The sequence below is a fragment of the Rhinolophus sinicus genome, linkage group LG13, assembly GCF_036562045.2.
Source record: "Rhinolophus sinicus isolate RSC01 linkage group LG13, ASM3656204v1, whole genome shotgun sequence".
Lineage (NCBI taxonomy): Eukaryota > Metazoa > Chordata > Mammalia > Chiroptera > Rhinolophidae > Rhinolophus > Rhinolophus sinicus.
Window position 1 is genome coordinate 58,025,870 of NC_133762.1, and position 23,486 is coordinate 58,049,355.

The 23,486-nt window shown below is 39.8% G+C and overlaps 1 protein-coding gene and 1 pseudogene across 16 annotated transcripts in view; one reads left to right on the forward strand and one right to left on the reverse strand.

The window, feature by feature from the left end:
* Positions 1-3,124: 3,124 nt before the first annotated feature.
* Positions 3,125-23,486, forward strand: part of KIZ (kizuna centrosomal protein) — a 164,519-nt gene continuing 144,157 nt past the window's right edge. For 6 of the 16 annotated variants that reach the window (XM_074317316.1, XM_074317322.1, XM_074317317.1 and 3 more), the window contains exons 1-3: positions 3,125-3,321; positions 9,210-9,272; positions 14,087-14,249. In XM_074317316.1, the coding sequence (XP_074173417.1) occupies positions 3,233-3,321; positions 9,210-9,272; positions 14,087-14,249 (315 nt within the window). In that variant the 5' untranslated portion in view covers positions 3,125-3,232. The remainder of the gene's footprint in view (positions 3,322-9,209; positions 9,273-14,086; positions 14,250-23,486) is intronic. The other 10 variants (XM_074317318.1, XM_019717480.2, XM_019717485.2 and 7 more) reach the window with 5 other exon arrangements.
* LOC109437957 (dnaJ homolog subfamily A member 1) lies at positions 17,557-19,182 on the reverse strand (annotated as a pseudogene).

Below are 23,486 nucleotides of genomic sequence, written 5' to 3' on the forward strand. Positions count from 1 at the left end.
AAAGAACGCCAAAGATTGCTGGCAAACCACCAGAAAGCAGGGGAGAAGAATGGAACAGATTCTCCCTCACAGCCCTCAGAAGGAACCAACCCCACCAACAACCTTGATCTCAAGACTTCTGACCCCCAAAACTATGACACTATAAATTCCTGTTGTTGAAGCACCCAGTTTGTGGTTCTTTATTATGGCAACCCTAGCAAACTAATAAAATATCCAAGTAGTTATTGACTCAAATATACAAGATTTAATTTAAAAATTGCATGGTATTTACATTTGAAAATGTACAATTCTAATTTTAACGTATTTCCCAAACCAATTTTCCATTAATTGATTCAATTTTGAGCTACAAAAATAGCAGTTTCATATGGTTCACCCTAAAGATTCATATGACTCCTGGGCTTTCCCTGCTGTTTGTTTAATGGGACTATTAGGGACCCATCTTTTGAACTAGACTCATTAATGTTACATAGATTATCTGCTGTGTGACCTTAGCCCTTACTTGCCCTGAATCTTATTCCTCCACCAGAAAATAAGGGTGTGAGGCTAGATTCTTTCTAACTTCCAGCTAAGACATTCTGTGGCTTATATGAAGCTTTGCCAATCTAGGCAGAATTGATGGCCCATGGTTCAGGCAAGCTAAAAGCAGAGCTGCTTATAGAAATCAGCTATAGTAACATAAAGGGATTTAAGAACAATATTAAAAGAGAGTGCTCCAGTAAATTAAATATTCAAAGAATTTCACTGAATTAAAGTCAGTTACCATTTAGAATGCATAATTTTAGCATAACTATTCTAGAAATATTCATTTAATTTGCTATGTGGTATTGTTAATAAAGGGGGTCCTGTATCTAAATTTGTCACATATCATTAATAAATCAACCATAGAATGAAAATTACAATTATTTTGCATTATCTATTTACTGTTTAATTGTATTTAATTTTAGACTCCCCTAAAATGGCTTAATAAAAATTTGGGATGCTAAATAACGGCCTCATCTACTTAGTGTATTTACTGAAAATAATTAGTTATATTAATTGTTTGGGGGATTTTTTTTCCCCTCTAAAAACTAATCTGGTGAGGATGGACCTAAAAACAGATCCTAAAAACATGCTTTATTATTTTTTTTGCTGGAGTTGTAGTACAATGTTGTTTGCACTAAAATCAGTAAGGTAAACCTTTGTACACTACCATGGGATCAATTTGGTATAATAATTTGATATAACAACTAAATAAAAGTAACATAGGTAGATGTAGATCTGGGCAAGAGGGTCCTTGCCCTGGCTTCTGTATATTACAAACCCTGTTCTGGCTCTTGTCAGGCCATGCTACTCCATACAAGGCAAGGAGGCTCCAGGGCCAAGGGGGATGCCTGCCTGGAGCGGTGCTCTCTCGCTTAATCTCTCTCTCTTTCACCTTCTAGAACATATTCCAGGTAACCACCACCCTGATATTCCCTGCTCAAAGGGACCCAAGCTCCTCTCTAAGGCCTTTAAAGACCTCTTTCCTCCGTCCCTCCTGAAAGCGTAACTATCACTGGTGTGCACACCCTTAGGCCTGCGGAGTGGCCAGGAGGAGGCTGAGGTGGGGATGAGGACAGAGCTGAGACTTGTGGACTGGGATGGCGCTGAGGGATGGGATGGGTGGAAAGACACACATATCCCTGACTATGTGTGAAGCCACTCAAAGTGCAGGACTGAGCTGGGGGTGGGAAATAAGGGGGTGGGCTGGAGAAGGGGTCAGAGAACTAAATTCCTCTATTGTTTTCTAGGTTCTTATGAAGGCACATTGGTCAAGATAAGAGGAAAGACATTTTATTTACAATTTGTCATTTTTTAAATATTTCAACAGATGGTATGAGGACCTTTCATACTCCATTCATACGCTTGCCCTGGACCTGGCAAATGTGAAGGAAAGGTTGAGTAACATCATAGTTTTATACTGTCAATTTATGAGTGGTCCATCTCTCTTGCTAATGATCAATTTACTAGTTTAAGTCACACCTTACATATAAGTAGGTGAAATTAATGAGTGAGAAAAGAAACCAAAAGAAATGAAGAATAACAGACTAAAGAAACTCTATCGTTTCTTTCTTTTGCCCTGTGTGTTTTGAAATATTGCACTTCCTTCAGGAAGCTTTTCCTGAAAGTTCCTGATGATGATGCTAATGATGGTGATGATAAATACTGATGCTTCCCTATGTGCTGGCCCTGTTCTAAACATTTACATACATTACTGAATTTAATTTTAACAGAGGCATAGATGGGTCCTGCAGCAATATCCTCCCATTTTACATATAATGATCTCTAGGCTTCAAGAGGGTGGATTACACGAGGGTGGTCACACAGCTGGACAGTGGAAGAGGGGATTTGAGCCCAGGAAACCTGGCTTCAGAATCCCTACTGAAGGATTCTACAGGGCATTTGTCCACTGAGGGTGTCTAAACAAACAAATCTCTGCTTTGCAAGCAACTTGTTAGCAACTTTCCCCTCTTCACCAACCCGTAATGTGATCCACAGCATTAACCGCATCCTTAGGGTCAGCACGGATTTTCAAGTAAGGAGTTATTCTAGTTAGGGCTGAGCACAGTTGCTTAGTATTTGGGGTTTTGTCTTTTTTGTGGTGTTTCGTTTTGCTTTTAAGTGCTGGAAAGATAACAAGCTTAGCACAGTGCCCGACACTCCGCATCTCCTGAGAAGAAGGGAGGGAGAGGTGGCTGGAGGAAAGGAGAGAATTCACCTTGTAAAATTAACGCGTTTGATGTTAAAGACAAAAATGATCACGTGAATTGCTCCCGCCCAGCCCCCAGCCCCTGAGGGGCGGGGATCAGGGGTCGACTTCTGACTTGGCCCTCAGAGAGGGCCTCGGATGACGGCCAGAGTCTCTCCGGTGAGAACTGGGAAGGGTTAGAGGGAAGGAACATGCTTGTCTCCGGGCGGAGGCTACTTGCCTCACCACCTTTCTTGCAGTCACAGCCGGGGTTCCTTCCCACGCCGCCCCGCCTCCTCCCCGCCCTCCCTTACGGCGCCCCGCCCCTCAACTCGCCCCCCCCCTTGCCCTGCCCCTCGACGGCGCTCCTCCTCTGTCACTCCCCCTGCAGGCCTCCGCCCCGCCCCTTGTGCGGCGCCGGCGCGCCGGGTTTACCAGCGGTGCATTGTGGGGCGGTCGCCTTGGACAAGGGGGTTCCCCGGCGGCCCTGAGGTGGTGCGGAGCAAGCGCGGAAGCGGAGGCGGCATGCTCCGGACCTCCGCACGGTCCGCGCCTCTGGCGAGCCCCGACTACTACGAGAGGCTAGGCATCCTCCAGCATGCGCTGCGGGACAGGTACGGCCAATCGGAGCGGGTCTGGGAATCGGCGTGCGCTGAGGGTCAGCTGCTGTTCTCCCCCCAGTTCCTTCCCAATCCCCCGCCGGTGGTCCCTCTGGGCTTAGGTCTGCCCGCGACGTCTCCCAAGCGTTGGTGCCTGGAGGACAAAGTTGACCAGACATACCCACCTCACGGGAAGTATCCCGCTGGAAGAGGTGGCCGCGTCACTGAATTTGCCCAGAAATATGAGTGGGAGTTCTCTTGCCTGTCATTCTCAGTCAAGCCTTGTGAATTTCTCCAGTCCCCATCTACGCGCTTCCTCCCCAGTTTCTTTCAAGTTGTCATCCCACCCTGCCAGCTACAAATGAATGCAGCAATGATGACAGGTCCAGGCGGACGCATCAAGTATATGCCCTATTTAAATATAGGAGAATTTGGGGGCCAAATTTCCAGCAAAAGAGTGAAATTTCCAGCGAGAGAAGTCCAGCTTCCACAGGGTTCACGATACCCTGATTAATAACTTGAATAAGACATGAAAGATGAGAACCACTGAAAACAGCTAGATCTAAGAGCATGTGAAGAGAGAAAATTATAAAGTAACTTACTATAAATAACCACATAAAAGATAAGTTTTTGGAACTATTTAGCGGCTGAATTAATTGAAATTAGATATCTCGTTAGTTGATAAGAAAGGAAATAGATTTCTGGATCTCTTGGTAAACAAAATGTTTAGTGAGTGTTAAAAGTTATAAAATCATTTTAGTGAAGAGAGCTGTGTGTGACAATTCTAAAATGACAATTACATGTAAGGAAAGGCAGAAGTAAGTGGTTTTGAAAGGAATTGTGTTCATCTTATGCTAGCTTTAATTCTTGTCAAATATTTGTAGAGGATGTACAGTAGGCTTCCCTTATTGCCCTAACCATATTTCACCTCTTAAGCTTTTTCTACATCTTATTTTCTTTATGACATACTACTACTCACCCACCCCAGGGACCTCCTCACCTCCAGCTTTTAAAAAGTCAGGGGAACTGTAACAGCTATATCCAATGTCCGAAGGGTAGTAGATTGGGGGAGGGGAGTTATCACTTTGTGAGGGGTATAAATGTCTAACTATTACATTGTTTTGTACACCTGAAACTAATAAGAATACTTTTTTTAAAAAGTCAACTTCCTGCAGTTCATTCCCTGTACCAAGTAGTGGTCAACCCATTCCCTAACTTATGCGACCTCAGAATTCTTAAGCACTCTAGATAATGGCTTAAGTCACTCCCTAGGCAGGAGGATTCCAGGAGGACAGGAACCATATCTAGCTGGATCTTTAGCTCCTGATAGAGTACCTGACATGGAGGAGGGGCTTGATAAATGTTTGTTGAATGACTGGAAGAAATCCCAAAGTCAACCAGCTAGTGTCCAGGAGTTATGAATGTCTTGTATAGACATTGCCACTAAATAAATGCAGCTACACATTGCCACTAAATAATGACCATTTTTCAGTCAACCATGAAAAGTGGACAGTGTGATGTTTCTTTCTTTTGACAGTGTGATATTTCAAAGATCGTATTAAGTGTCTGCATATACCTGATAATTAAAGAGACAAGACTGTACATCAGTACACGTAAAGTGCTTTTTCACTGTTCTGTTAGAAGAGTGGCTTAATTATCCCAGGCCTTTAGATATTTTTATCTCTTAGCCCAAGTTCTAATTTCAAAATGTTACTGGGTCAAATGGCATTCTTTGTTAACTAAGTTAATTGTGAGTTATCATTTTGTCTTCCTGTGCTAGAACACCTGGCTGTTTATAGTCCTCATGGTATATAACTGGGTAATTATTATTGTTCACTTTGTTTTTAACACTTAATGCTTTAACTATTAAGCAAGATGAGGCTGTTGAAATTATATAAGAAATTTGAGTCAAATTGTATAGTCTATTCATGGTTCTGCATTTGGAGGTTTGTTTTATTTTTATGTCAGTGAAAATCTGTTGCTGTGTGTATTCATTTTTCATTTTAAAAGTCTGTAAATAACTCTAACACATAGTTAATAAATACAGAGGCAAATAACTTTGGATACAATAACTTTGGCAGTAGAAATGTGGAAACCTGTCTTCTAGTCCATGGACAGTTGTATAACTTTGAGCAGGTCATTCAGCTACTCTGAACCTTGGTTCTTCACCAGAAATGAGGGGCCTTGACTGACACGTAAAGTAGGGCCACAGATTTCTTTTTCTCTCTTAGGATAATGAGCCTCAAAGTAAAAAAGTTGAAAGGTGTAGTTTTGTAGAGCAAAATGAATATCATTGTTTCCTATTTGAGTATCTGGATGAATCTCCCTCCCCTTTTATTAACCAATTCTAGTGACCACAAGAACTATTGTCTCCTAACTCCAGACTAATTTTAAAGGCTGCAACCCGGGGTAGTTACAGCTGCTTTATCAGTTCAGAAATTTCCTGGGAGTGAGAGATTTAAAAAAAACAAAAACATAAAAAAACTAAAAAAAACTTGCCCTGTTTTAGCCTTCTTTGAAGTGGGTCATTGTATTTGTTAGCTGGTCTAATAACTTGGCCCTTCCATTGTAACTGGTGTATTTCCAGCTCAAATTGTCTTAGCTGTAGTCACACATAGATGTAATTTTATACTCTGAATTTTCTCCTTTTTGTGTATGGTATTGTCTCTGCATTGTAGTAAAAGTCAATCACTGAATCTGAAAGAGTCTGTTGAAGTGACTTGTTATAGTGTGTATAGTGCTGCAAGCATGGTGGAAACATATAAGTGGAATTGACTCTCACAATTATATAAAAACATTCCCTTAAAAGGCCCATTAACCAGACCCAGTTTTTTCAATGCCAAGATTGATTCAGGGTGAGATATCATAATAGTTCAGAGATTGACACTGAGATATTTGTTGAGTAAAGCTGAAGATGGTATTGAGACAAAAACAGAATAACAAATGGCTTGAAAGAGAAAACTATACCACATGGCTACTGTTTAAGGACTGCCCAGCTGTGTAAAAGGTTGTGGGTGGGGGGATGCAGGTGTGTGAAACCACTGACTATGGGTACATATCCCAGGACTGGGTGTTTCAAAGATTCTGAAATAGAGATTTAGCGTGTAGAAATTGCAACAAGATCCTCCCAAAAAGCCTTTCTCTGGCTTTTTATTGGGGTAAATACATGATTTCAAGTTTCAAATTTAAAGCATATATGAAAGATAACATTCAGAGGTACTGCAATGTGGATGACAAGGATAGAAAATGGGCCTGGGATGAGAGTTAATGAGATTAGAATCATTTTGCCCGGAAGAGTAGGCCAAGAGGTGTTTGATTATGTTTTTTGCGTGTGTGAAGTGCCAAGATACAGAAGTATGACCAGCAGATGTATGTATCTGCTGAAGCTAAAGAAGGAACAAAGGAGTTTAGCATTCATTATTGAAAAGAACTTGCTGCTTGGGAGCAGATGGATTCCCAGACAGTGGTCCTTTTTCATTGGAAGTCATAGATGAAATTTTAAAATTATTTTAAAATAGTTCATTTACAGAAAAGTTGCAAATATAGGACAAAGACTGGCAATATTCGCCTCACCCAAGTTCTTCAACTCTTAACATTTTATTACATTTTCTTTTTCTCTGTCTACCTATATAAAGTCATTAGTCTTCTGAACCATTTGAGAACTGCAGATGTGATGCCCCATCACTCTTAAAAACTTCAGTGTGTATTTCCAAAAAACACATTATCACCATATAACCCTCCAGGAAATCAAAGCCCAGGAAATCAACATTAATATACCAATCTACAGACTCCAATCAAATTTCACCAACTGCCCATTTTACCAGGCGTCCTAACTAAGACTTTCTTTTTTTCTTTTCTGGTCCAGGATCCCATCTTGAACCCGTGTTCCATGTGGTTGCCATGTCTCTGCAGTCTCTCCCAGTCTGAAACTCTTCCTTAGTCTTTCCCGATCTTTCATGTTCCCGACAGTTTCATAGAATACAACTTTCATTCCAGAGAGTGATCCTCAAGCTAGGTCCATCTGACGTTTCCTCATGACCAGACTGTGGTCATACTTTCTTAGCAGGAATACTGCAGAGGTGAAGCGTGACATCAGAGGCACAAGATCATAGATATATTTCAGGGTATTTCTGCTCTTATAATTTAATGACAAATGGCTCACACTGTCCAGTCATTCATTCTTTATGAACTAAGTATCCTGTTGATCACTGAACATGAGAAAGGGAAAAAGTGACACAAAATTTTCTAACATGGAAGCAATTATATGAGGTATGATCCAAAAATACGGGTGAATGTTTAAATTTAAAAAATGTATTATAGTAAAAGACACATTGCCATTAATCCCCCTCAAATACTCCCCTTCGCCTTGAACCCACTTATCCTATCGTTCTTGCAACTTTCTGAAGCAGTTCTGGAAGTCTCTTTCAAGATGAGTGTCTTTAGTTGCGCTGTCTTGGTTGCCTCGATGTCTTGAATCGATTCAAAATGTTTTCCTTTCATGGTCATTGGGGAAGAACCAGTCTCACGGTGCCAGATCTGATGAATAAGGTTGATGAGGGCACCACTGTAATGTTTTTATTTGACAGAAATTGCTGTACCAGAAGTGATGTGTGCCATGGAGCTTTTCTGTTGTGACCACAAAATACGGTGAATGCTGCTGCCGAGTATTATCCAGTGGAAAGTCAGGGATCTTCAATACTGGAAGCGGTGCATTGAACCTTAATAACAGTGTGTAACAGATTTTACAACTTGTTCGGTGCAGTCAGTCAGGTATGAGCTATGGTTGAGAGAAGGTGTGTTTTAAAGTGTGTGGTAAGTCATCCTCCATCATGACAACACTCCACGTCACACATCGCTTCTGGTACACGGCAATTTCTGGCAAATAAAAACATTACGATGTGTCCTCCTCCACCTCATTCCCTGGATCTGGCATCGTGCGACTTCTGGTTCTTCCCCCAAATCAAAATGATTCAGCACATTGAGGCAGCCATGACGGCACAAGTAAAGATGCGAAAGAAGACTTCCAGACTGCAAGAATGATGGGATAAGTCTGTTTGAATTGAGGGGGAGTGTTTTGAAGGGGATTGATGGCAATGTGTCTTTTACTGTAATAATTCTTTTTAAATTTAAACATTCACCGTATTTTTTTTATCACACCTTGTAGCTCCAGGGAATAGCAGTTAGTGACAAATCATGGTGATATTACAAAGTTATAAAATAAATTTCCCCAAATTTGAAGTAATAGTGTTAGGGGACCTTGTCTTCATTAAATGTGAGTGAGTCCAGGTCTACTTTTCAGAGACCTCTTCTTAACTCAGCCACTTGGCTCTGCCCAGTCTTGTTTGGTTGGGAGCAGAGCAGGCCACCAGTCGTCAGTCCAAAGTAAATTTGTGGAAGCATCATGTCCAGTCCTGGTAGAACCCCCATTTCATGTCCCACCATCTTAGAGAAGTCTGGCCATATTATATTTTACATATTTATTTCGTTTAATGTCTGTCCTTCCCCTTAGAATGTCAGCTTCCTGAGGACAGAGTTCTTGGTTGCCTTGTATACCATGTTAATGTCTAGACCTAGAACAGTGCCTGGCTCATCACGGCACTCAAGAAATACTTGCTGAATGAATCAACCTGGTTTCCAGGCTTTTCTTATTGCCTTTCCCCACTTACTTTGAGAATCTTGTTCTTTTTGCTTCATATTGGTGCCCTCTTTGCTTTTTAGACATCCCTGATGATTGCTAAGTATTTTTGTGTCTTGAGTTTCAAATGCAGCTGGCATTTTCTGCTTCTTAGACCAGAGAAGCATTCTCACAAAGGTGTGATTTAAAAGGAGATCATGTTCTAAATCCGACAGCCTATTATTCATTAGTGTAATTATTCATAAAATATTTTCTTTCTGTACTTTAGTGAAAAGAAGAGATTGGAACTGGAAAAGAAACTTTATGAATATAATCAGTCTGATATATGCAGGTAAGATATGACAGTGGTAACAGTTTTAAAAGCAATTTGCATATGTTAATCAATAAAAATTTAACCCTAATATATGTTGTAAATATCATAGTTGCAGTACTTTTATCATTCTCTTATTTCTAATGTGTAATAATTTCAAGTGTTTACCTTCAATTTAATATGATTATCAAATTAAGAATAAATTTGGTTAAAATCAGTATAAGATAAAAGTTATTTTAATTATTTGGTGGTTGTGTTATTTCAGGAATCTATTTTACTTAATTAAATACCTTAAGAATAAGATGCATTATAGTTATTGTTATCTTTCTGGTCACAATTTAAACACATTAAGCCTGTGTAGTGATTAAGGCAGAATTGCTGTACCTGATCTTTCAACAAACTGTTGTAGGCAGGGTTATGTGGTGTCTCATTTGTCCATGGATATATGACAATGACTGTTAAAATTATAATGAATAGTAGATAATATACATGTTATCCTTTTTAGGTTACTTTAATATTAAGAGCAAACATTTATGAATGAAAAAGATGAAGGGACTAAGAAATACAAATTGGTAGTTACAAAATAGTCACAGGGATGTGAAGTACAGCATAGAGAATATAGTCAATAATACTGCAAAAACTGTATAGTGCCAAGTGGGTACTAGACTAATTAGGGGGATCACTGCGTAAATTATATAAATGTCTAACCACTATGCTATACACCTGAAACTAATATAAAATATTAAATGTCAACAGTAACTGAAAAAAATAAGAAATTAAAAAAAGAGCAAACTTAGTATTTTTAATTCTATTTTATGGAAACTGAACTTTATCTTTAAGCCAAATGTATGGTGTTACCTCCAGTATTATTTATATGAAAAATGTCTGGCTATGATAGTACTAAGTTTGTGATTTATCCATATCATAATATGAGTGAAAAAGGAAAACATTTTATTCAAAAAAGAAAGAAGCCAAGAATACTTCAAGCCAAATCACCCATCAAGTCCATTTATTTCCTCATCTTCAAAATTTTTCTTTGGTTTTAAGATTTTGTGTACTTCCAAAGGTAGCGGTCAGGGAGGACAGCCATATGAGGTGTGATCAAACAATACGGTGAATGTTTACATTTTAAAAATGCATTACAGTAAAAGACACATTGCCATTAACCCCCCTCAAAATACCCCTACCCCCACTCTGAACACACTTATCCCATTGCCCTTGCTACTTTCTGAAGCAGTTCTGGAAGTCTTCTTTCGTGAGTGTCTTTAGTTGCACTGTCGTGGCTGCCTCAGTGTCCTGAATCAATTCAAAACTGTTAGGTTTCATGGTCATTTTGACTTTGGGGAAGAGCTAGAAGTCGCAAGGTGCCAGATCTGGTGCCTAAGGTGGATGAGGATACACTGTAATGTTTTTATTTGACAGAAATTGCCATATCAGAAGCGATGTCTGACATGGAGCGTTGTCATGATGGAAGATGAAACTGTTTGCCCATTTCATGTTAATGCATTGTTTGTGATCCATGATTTATGGCACGCTTTAAAACATACCTTCTCTCAACCATAGCTCATACCTGACTGACTGCACCGAACAAGTTGAAACTTTGTCACACACACTGTTACTAAGGTTCAACAAACCGCTTCCCGTATTGAAGATCCCTGCCTTTCCATTGGATGGCACTTAGCAGAAGTATTCACCCAATTTTGTGATCACAACAGAAAGGCTCCTTGTCACACATTGCTTCTGGTATGGCAATTTTTGTCAAATAAAAACATCGCAGTGTGTCCTCATCCACCTTATTCACCATTTCTGGCACTGTGCGACTTCTGGCTCTTCTCCGAAGTCAAAATGACCCATGAAAGGAAAACATTTTGAATTGATTCAGGACATCGAGGCATCCACAACAGTGCAACTAAAGACACTCACTTCCAGAACTGCTTCAGAAAGTGGCAAGAACAATGGGATAAGTGTTTGAAGCAAAGGGGAGCATTTTGAGGGGGCTTATTGGCAATGTGTCTTTTACTGTGATATTTTTTTTTTTAACTTAAACATTCACCGCATTGTTTGATCACACCTCGTATATCTCTAGTGGCTTTAGAAGAAACATGAAGAGCCAACAAAGTGATGGAATAAATAGTAGTGTTGTAGATTCCATGGCCTCAGAAGTGTGCCTAAGTCTTAGAGGATCTGTGGCAGTTGCCATTTTTCTAACCCACCGCTAAAGGGGCAGAAGACAGAATATATAATTTTTCTGCAGCTTATTGTTGGACAACTTCTGGAGTAGTGGTGGTGGGAAGAATGCGAACCTTTACCAAGCTGTCAGTTTTCTAAGTTTGTTCCCCTCTCTCAGCCTCTTGTTTCCTGTTAGAGGGTATGATTTGCTAAAAATATGCTTTCTTTGACTGTCTGTGAGGTCAAATCCAAACTATCTAACATGACTACCTCAGCCTGGTTCCCCAAGAAGTCAGAATCTGAGACAAGGGTTTGGGTGTAGATGGTAGGTTTATTTTATTATTTATTTATTTATTTATTTATTTATTTATTTATTTATTTATTTATTGTAGGTGGTAGTTTATTTTAGAAAGTGGTCACATAAAACTGGAGAGCAGGGCTGGGAAGAATGAAGTAGGAGCTGGTCACTGCTGTGGGCACCTAGGACTTGATCCCTCTGGACCTTCAGAGGAGCAGTTTAGACTGCCTCTCTGCTCCTCACAAATGTCCACTGAAGGAAAGGAAGAGGGGACTGTTTACCTATTGATTCCTGATCCCCATTGGTCAGGGCCATCCCAGGAGATGTTAATTCCTTCTCATGTCCATACTTTCCATGTTGAAACTCAGAAAAGCAGCCCTGGGAAAGCAAGATACTAGGCGTAGTTGAGCCAGGTGTTACCAGGTTGTTGCTGCTGTGGCTGATAAAAGAAAAGACCAGGAAGATGTGGGGAGGGCATGAAAAGTATCTGGTACAAGGGCTTACCAGACCCGCCATTATCTGCCCCTTTTTAATTTTCATCATCACCGTCTTTTGCCAGCTTCCCCCTAAAATTTTACATGGACTTAAACTTCAATTTCTGAAGTATCACAAGATCTTTTGTGTAATGTAAGCAGGTAGGTTGTATTGCCAAGTGCGTCGATTCAGTCTGAGCCCCACCTTGGGACAATACTTCAACATTCTGTGTCTGCATTTCTCACCTGGGTATAATGATAGTTATGAAAATTTAATAGTCTTGAAGCAGTGTCAGACTCAGAGGTACTCTAAGAATCAATAATTTATTATCATTATTTTTGTCAATATCACAGTTATTCCTTTTATTTATTGCCCTTGAGCTTTCCAACATGTTACTTACTATGCCTGAGTGTTTTCCCCTCAACTTTTCAGTCTTGCTTTCCCCGATTTTGGGTTAACTCTTACCCAACTTTCATGTCTCAGCTGAAAAGTAATTTCTACTGGGAAGGCCTTTCTGTCCCCTTCAACTAGTTCAGGTTGCCTAGTCTGTCAGAGTCCCTTGCAGTTTTCCTCATAGCATTCATCACACTACATTCTACTTATCTCATTCTTGGTTTTCTCTGTTAACCCTAGCTGAGTGGCTTTCCTATTTAGAACACTGAATATATTGATGATTGCGTGGATGAATGGATGACCTACTAATTTGATCAGCTTTGAAGATTAATATAGGGGCAGGAATGAAACTAGACTTTGGTTGGAGAAAGTATGGCTACTATTGTACTTATTCCAGACGGACACTGGCCACCACCAGTAGCTTCACCAATTACCTGGGCGGGGAAGACAGTACGTTAGGTTCCACCTCATTACTGTCACTTATGTCGAAAATGGCAGACATGGGCAACAGTAAAACCAATCCTAATTTTTGTGTTCATAAGGAAAAATGGGGACAGCCAACCAAGATCAAAGCATAGAATTATTGGCACAATAAAGAACTTTTTGAAAATTATTGGGGTGGAGGTTAAGGTCTGTTGCAGATTAATTTTTAACATCTCCAGCATCTTTGCAAATCTGTTTTTGAGGGTGAACGTTTTTGTGGTTTTCAACTTATTTTTGCTTGATAAAAGAATGTTGAATAATTTATTGAACCAACAATAGAAATTCTACATACCAGGTACTCTCTTATGACTTACATATTTGTGAAGAAGAAAGAGCTAAAATTAGCAAAGTTGGTTCTGTGAGAAGCGTGAACTGCACATCTTGAGCCAACCAGTGTATCTTTATATTATACTTTGGATGAGTCTCTAAAGGTTTTTTTCACAGTTTGAGTAGAGTTAAAGTCTATATGTTATTATAAAATATTTCAATAACATAGTATGTTGTTGCAGTTTCTAACAAAAATTTAAAATTATATTTAAATGAGAGCTTTTTTAAATTTTAAATTTCTAATTTTCTTAATGTTTATAGGCTGTGATTTATCGTTTAATTCTGTTTCCATAAGAGCAGGTAGTTTTGAGATAACTATCACTTACAAGAATGCTAGGGGGATATTCTCTGAACATGGCCACATAGACACCACTCTTAGAATCACATTTAATTTTGAGAAAGAAATCCATATAAGTCTTTACTGTGTGAATGTTATAATGTGTTGTATACATTTCTCAGGAGAGTTATGCCTAGATGTGATACCTCAGTGATGTTGCATTAGTTTCCTCTCTCTAAAAAATGCATATGCATTGTTTTTTAGGTTTCAGTGTTTGGGTAAAATATCTTAGAATGCGTTATTTCATGTAAAATATCTTAGAATACGTTATTTCACGAATTTTCAATTTTGTTAAAATTCTTAGATTATCAAAGTCTTAATCCATTGTTTAAAAATCTGCTTTTATTTTTCTAGACTTAAGCTGAAGTATGTAAAACTAAAGAAATACCTGAAGGAAATATGTGAATCAGAAAAGAAGGCTCATACTCGAAATCAAGAATATTTAAAGCAGTTTGAGCGTGTCCAAGCTCATGTTGGACACTATACCACAAATACAGACACACTTAAAGAACTGAAGGTGACATCTTGTTTTGTACTATTTTTTTGGTCTATTTTTGCTAAAATTAGAAATAATGAGCAGTAAGTTTCAGATCAGTGGCAGTCACAATGTTCATTTCATCTATAAGATTGTCAGTTTTCTTCATGAATTACCAAGTGAACAGATTTTCATTAGATAACTTGAAATTGCATTTTCTCAGATTCCTACTTTAGTTGAAGAATTAATGGAATATCTATACTTTGTTTATATTGCACAAATTGTCAACTTAAAACAGGCACATCACCTTCCTCTACTTTGCACATTGTAGATTTGGCCACATGATTGAATTTGAGTAGCATTAGAGTTCCCTCTAGAGATTGCTTCCTTCTTTAAATGACTCTTTTTCTGTGGTCTGTACTCCTCTGTTCTGGTTAGGCAGTGTGTTGGAGAAGACTTGAGGGGATAGAACAGGCCTCAAGGAGTTCACCTTCATGCACCTTGGCTGTATGTCCCAGAGCAACGGTTCTTAGCAACCGTCTCTGATTCTGGCAGCCCATTCTCTTAAGGTGCTTGGCAACTTTCTGCTCTACAAATCATTCCAAGTTTGGAGGGCTAGGCCTTTTTTGTCTCATTTGTGCTGGTCAGGGGTTGTTGCCACAGTTACCCCAACTGAATATGGGTTATAGGAGAAGTGGCTTCAGTACATTCCTTTATATTTTCTGTAGCAGTTTTCTCCGCATCCTTTTATTGCAAAAATTTAAAGTACACAGAAAAATTAAAAGAATTATTTTAACAAATGTTCATGCTATGGTCTGAATTTTTGTATTCCCCACCCCTCCAAAGTCATATGTTGAAATCCTAACCCCTAAAAGTAATGCTATTAGTAGGTGGGGCCTTTGAGGGCTGCTTAAGTCATGAAGGTGAAACTCTCATGAATGAGATTAGTGCCTTATAACAGAGGCCAGAGAGAGCTCCCTGGCCCCTTCCACCATGTGTGGACACAGTGGGAGGCAGTGGCTCTGAACCAGGAAGAGAGTCCTCACTAGAAGGCCACCGTGCCGGTACCTTGATCTTTGACTTTCTAGCCTCCAGAACTGTGGGCAATAACATATCTGTTGTTTATAAGTCACCAGTCAGTGGTGTTTTGTCATAGCAGCCTGAATGGACTAAGACAACTCATATATTCTCTACCTAGATGCAGTAGTTGTAAATAGTTTGCCATATTTGGGGTGTGTGTGTGTGTGTGTGTGTGTGTGTTTGAAAGTATGCTGCAGACACCATGACGCTTCTCCCCTAAATACTTGAGTGTGGATCTTCTAAGAACAAAGACGGTTTCCTACATAATCATAATAACATTATCATGATTCCATAAAATCACTTAATATCTAGCCGATACTTAAATTTCCCCAGTTCCCCACAAAAGTCTTTTTATTTTTTCAGACTGAGAGCTAACTGGGGTTCACACATTACATTTGGTTTTTGTGTCTTTTTTGGTCTCTTAATCTAATTTAGTCTCCACTTTTTTTTTTTTCCATGACACTGGCTTTTTTTAAAAAAGGCAGGTTTGTAGAATGACTCACATTCTGAATTAAAGTGGTTATTTCTTTGAAGTATCTTTTAACTTATATGTGTGTGTTACAAGCCATTTAGTTGGCTCCAACTCCTGGTGACACTATGAATGAGTGAAGTCCGCAGTGTCCTGCCCTCAACAGCCCTGCTCAGCTCCTGTAGACTCATGCTTATGTCTTTTATGGATTCAATCTATCTCATATTTGGTCTTCTTTTCCTGCTGCCTTCTATTTTTGCCAGCATAATTGTCTTTTCCAAAGAATCCTACCTCCTCATGATGTAACTTAATTTGTATAGCATCCCCTATATTTCCTGTAAACTGGAAATTTAGTCTAGACCAGCACTGCCCAATAGAACTTTCTGTAATGATGGAAATGTTCTCTATACTGATGCTGTCCAATACAGTAGCCACTAGCCATACATGGCTACTGAGTATTTAAAATGTAAGTTGTGACACTGAGGACTGAATGTGGAAGTATCTAGTCACAGCTGAGGTTCTATTCTTCCTACTACATCCTATCAGGAGGCTGATCCTTCATGTTGTCAGGTGGTCCTACCTGAGTGAAGCTGAGTTTGATGCCTTGATGGCGATCTCTAGATCTCTATTGTAAGGCATCTTCTTTCCTTCGTAAACTAGTAAATAAATCTATGGGGTGATGGTTTGACATCTTGGGAATATCTTGTTCTTCCATAGCCTTTTACCTAGTGGTTTTAGGATCCATTAGCATTGCTGGAATCAGTTACAGTGGAGGTTGTGAAGTAGTGATTTTCTAATTTTATCTTATACACCTATTAGGTGGCATTCTTCTCTAAAGAAGAGCTTTCTTTCCTTCTTCTTCCCCCCATATCACCATATGCTTATGAATTTTTGTTTAGTCAGTATGTTATTAATTACTATAATTATTCTTTTTGTTGTTCATATTTTCCCGAATTTGACCAGTGAGTATCTTCAAACTGGCCCCTGAGTCCTTTTAAATGATCCCATTCTGATACTTCTTTGCTTTTGGGCACAAGATGTTTCAGGTTTACCTTGTACTTCCCTGCCTCAGACATGGAATTAGCCTCCTATCCTAGAAGACATGGTTCCTTTTGGTGGGGAAGGGTATTTAGAAAACAAGAGCTGAAGGTTGGATGTGCTCAAGTAATAGCAAGTTGAAGCTGTAGCACTCTAGGGTTCTTTTTCTCAGTAGTCAAATAAAAGGATTTAAGTTCAACAAGTAATTGTCATCAACATTGTCAACCTCTTCTTTTCAAAGAGTTCACAGGGAAGATAATAGTGGTGGACAAAGCAGGGAATTTTGCCTTCTCAGTAAAATGAAGAAAATAATAGTAGTTTTCCTTTTATTTTTCATATTGATGCTTTGCTTAATTATTGATTTCTTGTTATAACTAAATGTGAGAGGGAGGAATTTGAAGGGAAAAATCCTTTGTAAATATTTTTATATTGAGAGCATCTGTTGTATATAATAGGATGTGTAAAAAAAATAAACCTATATAATGAACTACTAAAGAATATCGGTATAAGGGACCATCTTAAAGAAAGAATGATAAATTGTAGGAATATGTAATGCTTTAGTCATAAGCATGTTTCAACAATTATATAGATGTTACTTTTTTTATTTTCGGGTAAGGAATCCCTTTTTTAAAAAATCTGCTCATGCGTAAAAGCGCAGATCGTGTAGCTGTGGTTGGGAGATGTTGAGTTCCATGGAGAACTGTACCTTGGCAGTCACCCTAAGTCCTCATGCTTTATGTGTGCACACAAAACCAGACAGTGACACCACTTACCCCAGCAAGCTGTGCAGTAGGCAGAGTTTCAGGGTAGAGGATGTTTTTCTCTGGTACCTTCCCATTTCTTTCTGCCCCTTCCTTTTGTGCCACTGTTCAGTAGAGGCCTTCAGCATGCCAGAACCACTCATCTCTTAATTCCACGCAGGTATCAGAACTTGACCTCCTTTGCTGACTGACCTCATTTAAGTCTCAGGAGAAAGGTGTTCTGATTGAGCATGTTCACAGTGTATTGCCCACACACCCCAGCATGCCAGGGGTATTTCCCCACGAATAGAGTATAGTTAATGCAAATGAACTTCTAATTGGTAAAATTCTTAAAAGTAAAAGAAAGTGAAGTAGTGTGGGAGAAGTGGGATTTTTGCCCAAATTATTTTAAGTGAATTTCTCCCTCTGCAAGACTTGGCCCACTTCATTTATTTACTTATTTATTTTTGAGCTTCTATATTTGAGTTTATTCTTCATTTAACTTTTAAAACACTACTATGGTTGAATATTAGAACGAAAACAATAGCAATTAGTGAGCATATGATTATATCGTCCTCCACTCATTTAGTACTGCAATAAAATGTCAGCAGTGAGTGTTATTCATTGGTCCCATTAAGAGGTCTGAACCATCCCTAGGATTATGGTCATCATCCTTATATGCTTCTCCATTGTAATGGTGTGTTCTTTCTTGATTTGGATCAAAATCTACCTGGTCCATTTCATCAGTCTCCTACTTTCTTCCTTTCAGGTATCAGTTTTTCAAGCAAAGAGAGTTTATCAGGAAAGAGAAAACTGTTCTCAGGAAAGTTTACCTTAAATTCAATTATTAGGCCACCCTTTTCATATGGTCTACGATAAATTGGCATGTCTTCATTTTGCACACACTTGATATCTCCATGTTTGACAGTCTGACCTGGATGAGAGGTGATAACTATGATTTGGTTGTGAGGAGTAGATATTGGCTTTTGGAAGCCACAGTGTTTCAACCAGCTGTTATGTTCATACACATGAAAAGGTCTTCTCATGGAGTGAAAAAGAGCATTGTCTTTCTGATCTAAAACAATGATAATGTCTCCCGGCTCCAATTCTGTTTCTTGGTCTCCTTCACCATGGAATATTATCTTCTGGCCATCTTTTATGCCTTTGTCAATGTGAACATCTAGAATCTTCTTCTCTCAAACTATCTCCCTTCCATTGCAGCTTTTATATCTATCTTTAGGACTGATCCATTCCCCATGGCCCTGGCATTCCATGCGCACAACTGAATTTGCTGAACGATTCCAGGTCCTGTCATGAATTCTTATTGCCTCCCGCTACCTTGGCAATTGGACAGCACTCTACTGCTCCCTTCTTACCACCTCGGCCTTCACATTTGTCACAAATCACATTCTTTTGCAGAGCTCATTTTCTTGTTGCACCATTATATAAATCTTCTAAGTTTACTAAGAGCTGATGCACAGCATTTTTACCTCTCCTTTTCTCTGCATCCTTCCTCTTCCTCCATAAAATGTATCAAAGATGTCCATGGGGAGCCAAAACCACCACCTGCTTAACCTTTAATTGCCTGTTTCCCTCCTGTGTCATGTAAGTCCCTTTTCTTTGCATCAGAGTGCACTTCATTAGCTTAAGAAGTCTATTTAAACTTTTCTTCTTCATTTGGATTCTTTTTTTTTTTTTTTTTTCAAGATTTTATTGGGGAAGGGAAACAGGACTTTATTGGGGAACAGCGTGCACTTCCAGGACTTTTTTTCCAAGTCAAATTGTTGTCCCCTCAATCTTAGTTGTGGAGGGTGCCATACAGCTTCAAGTTGTTGTCCATTCAGTCTTAGTTGTGGAGGGCTAAGGTCCAGCTCCAGGTCCAGTTGCTATTGTTAGTTGTAGGGGGCGCAGCCTACCGTCCCTTGAGGGAGTCGAGGAATTGAACTGGCAACCTTGTGGTTGAGAGCCCACTGGCCCAGGTGGGAATCGAACCGGCAGCCTTCAGAGTTAGCAGCATGGAGCTCCAACCGCCTGAGCCACTGGGCCGGCCCTCATTTGGATTCTTATCAGGGTGGTACTTCAAGGCCAGTTTCCTATAAGCCTTTTTCAGTTCTTCCTGGGTCACTTGGGGTGTGACTCCCAAAACAGCACAGTAAGTGGTTTCTTTCACCAGTTTTGACAGCTAGTGAGAGGGCCAAGGCTGGTGTGGGGGAGCGGGAAGGAGCACATTGCTCTGCGTAGCACAGGCAGCTGCCACTCCTCTGCCTCTCACCCAGCATTCTGGAAAGTTCCGCCTGGACCCACATTATTATATAATGTTAAAAAAAAATTTTTTTTCCTTTTAAATGGACTAAAAACTAAAAAACAAAAACAACAAAAACCTTTCAACTGATTTATGAATTATACTACTTTATTTGGAGGCCTATAATACTTTTCAGGGCTTTTTAATGATATTGATCTGTCATAGTTTTGAAAATAAAGTGTTGTGACTATATTGCCACTTGTTAGATGAATAAAGAGGCTTAATAAACTCAGTTCAAGAATGTAAATATTAGTATTATTAGTGCTGTGAAGACTGTGTTCTTCTCACTTTCTTTTTGCTCCCCGCTCTCCATATTAACAGCTTTTATAGAAGGGCCCCAGTTAGTCCTTACAGCAGTTCTCCTTGGGTGCCCTTTGTCCTTGTCTCAGGTTGGGTTATCCCTGAAGCTGACCCTGAGACAGGGGTTCAAATATAAGTGGTTAATTTGGGAAGTGCAAGGCCTATCACTGGGCAAGTGGGGAGGTGAGACAGGGCAGTACAGGTAACTGGAACGGTGTATTATTAAGCCAGCTATAGCAGTTGGCACCTGGAGCTTAATCCACAGGGAAACTGGCAAATGGTTCAGAGCATTTGGGATATGCATACCCTGTCTTCTGAGCATCACTGATTGAGGACTGATGGGGGAAGGGTACAGGTGATGGGGAATTAACCATGTGCTCCTGTGGGCTGAGGAGCCTGTGATACTGGAACTGAGGAGCACTCAGAAAGTGCCCAAGGACATGCATGGAACATTGCCAGCATCTGCTTTAACCTCCCACATTCAAGTGCCAGGCATGGGGCTGGCGTGTCCGGATACTCAGGGAGCATCCCTAAACGGAGAGTCACCACCTGGTCATGTGTCTCCTCTGCCTGAAATCCTTGAGTGCTCAGCCTTTTCAAGACAAAGCCCAGAGGCTGGTCTCTGCATACCACAGCTTCAACCTATGACCTCCCTCCACCTTCCCGCCATACACACATTCTCTCTCTGTCTTTCACACAAATGTAGACATGTGCACATGCACATTTTCTGTCCCCATCCTGTCCCCTTCCACCTCCCTTCATCCCCATCTCCTACCCCTATCTCTTCCTGCTCCCCTATTCCTGTCTCCCTCTCTCCCCACACCGCATGGATCTCCCACTCCTGTCTCCTCCATATCCCCCATCTTTCCTCCTCCATCTCTTTTACCCCCATGTCTTCACAATGTCTCTGTACATCTTTATGTCCCACACATGTGCACACTCTCTTACATACATGCATTCACACACACATAGTATGACAATTAAGTTCGCAAACTTACAAACGATGTTGCTAACCTTTTTTTGATATCAGAGGGATGATTCATTATGAATTTGTACCAATTGGACAAACAGTTAACCAAGTTTACTATTTGGAAGTCCTGAAAAGGCTGCGTGAAAAAGTTAGACGACTTGAACTTTTCACCAACAACTCGTGGCTCTTGCATCACAACAATGCACCAGCTCACAGGGCGCTGTCTGTGAGGGAGTTTTTAGCCAGTAAACAAATAACTGTATCGGAACACCCTCCCTACTCACCTGATCTGGCCCCCAATGACTTCTTTCTTTACCTGAAGATAAAGGAAATATTGAAAGGAAGACATTTTGATGACATTCGGGACATCAAGGGTAACATGACGACAGCTCTGATGGGCATTCCAGAAAGAGTTCCAAAATTGCTTTGTAGGGTGGACTAGGCGCTGGCATGAGTGCATAGCTTCCCAAGGGGAGTACTTTGAAGGTGACCATAGTGATATTCAGCATTGAGGTATGGAGCACTTTTTCTAGGATGAGTTCATGAACTTATTGTCCGACCTTGTGCACACAGAATTTTAAGCATACTAAACAATTTGTATTTCTTTGAAAGAAAGTACCACATATTTCCTACTTGTATATCCTTAAACTAGAAGGCCTCTCTCCCTTTATCCTGCCTTAGGTTTGTGTCATAATTATCTCAGTAAGCTCTGCCTTCATGGTATTATAATTGTTTACGCATCTTTTTCCCACCACATGTGAGCTCCCTGTCATTATTTCAGTGCTCAATATCTGACCCGGAATGTGGCATATAATAAGTACTCAGTAAGGATTGGAACTCCCCCTTTGACTGAAAATTAATTCTTCCAAATTTTTTCATTTTTTGTTTTGTTCTCTTATGGACCATAAACAACTATGTGAGAACTAATATATTGATTGTACCCTGTGTTATATCTTCTAGGAGCATTTGTGTTTAATAGCAGGCATTCTGAAGATATAATGTCATTATTTAAAGATGTGATTTTTGTTGAAAATTCAGTCATTAGGTTATATGTGCCTATAGGGGATAAAATTTGAGAACAAATCTTTTGAGCTCTCATTCAATTCCTTCTAAGCATTGTGACAGCCACTGTGGGCAGAGCATGACCTTCAGCTTCCTGGAGGACAAAGTTAGTAGCAAATCCCATTTGTTATTAACCAAAGTGTCTTGCCCATTAATATGAACTAGTTGAATACATAAATATTCCTTCATATCTTTTGGTAAAAGTTCAGCATCTAACAGGAAGCCCAGAAAAAATAGGAGGAAAAAAACCAACAAAAGATTGTGACTCTTAGTCCCATCTTTCATATTAACCTGAGAGTCAAAACAGACAATTTATGTAACTCTGTACCCATTTTCAACTCTGATGTGAGGGTCTTAAATGTCTATTCATTTGTGTAACAGAATTGCTGTGTAATCCCAAAGACCAATGAAAAAAGGAAGCCCATGAATAAAAAGTAATGGTGGCACTTTTAGGCAAGTAGTAATGTGACGAGGGGAAATTGAAGGAATGTGAGACTACAGAAGAAATGAAGGAAACGATGGAAAATTGGACATGTTGTAAGCATGGAGAGAGATACCAGAGACCTGAAAGGTTTGCCAGAACCTTTATCTTCCCTTCCCATGACCAAAGATCATCATCAACAGATTGTATTAATTGAACGAAGTAAATTGCTTGTGCAGAGTAAGGAAGTGAATAGAATGGTCCTCCTAAGTTTAGGTGGGCAGCATCAAGCCCAGTGCTGTGAAGCAATACAGTAACAGAACAAGTTACCTGATGGGTTAATTCAGTGCTTTTGGGTTTATTAAAACAGATTTCCCCTAGAGGAGTTGGGGGATGTGGGGATTATCCTTAGAGAGGCTCTGGACCAGCAGATGCTACTGGGGCACGGGTAGTTTGGCCCCTGAAGCAGCAAATCTGACTGTGAGGAATCTAGGCCACATGGCAAGAAGAGAGCAGGAACCAGAGTCAGAGTCAGCACCAGAGAGAAAGGATATCATGCAAGCCCAGATGTATTGTGGAAATAAGAGAAATATATGGGACGTGATCAGAGAAGAAATAAGTAATAAACTACGAAAGACTGATGGTTGGAGAAATATGGTAGATACAGATAGGGACACCTACTCTGCTGTTTCATCAGACATTTTTAGTAGGAAAGTCTTGGGAGTCTTCATCTATACAGTATTTTCCAAACTTAAACATTTTTTTAACCATAGTAGAACACTTTGTATAAATGCAGATAAAAGAAGTAGAACTAGGGGACCTATGGTCGTTGTAGAGCATGGTTTAAAACCCCTGCTCACCAGTGTTCGGGTGGGTAGATTTGATGGATAATAACCA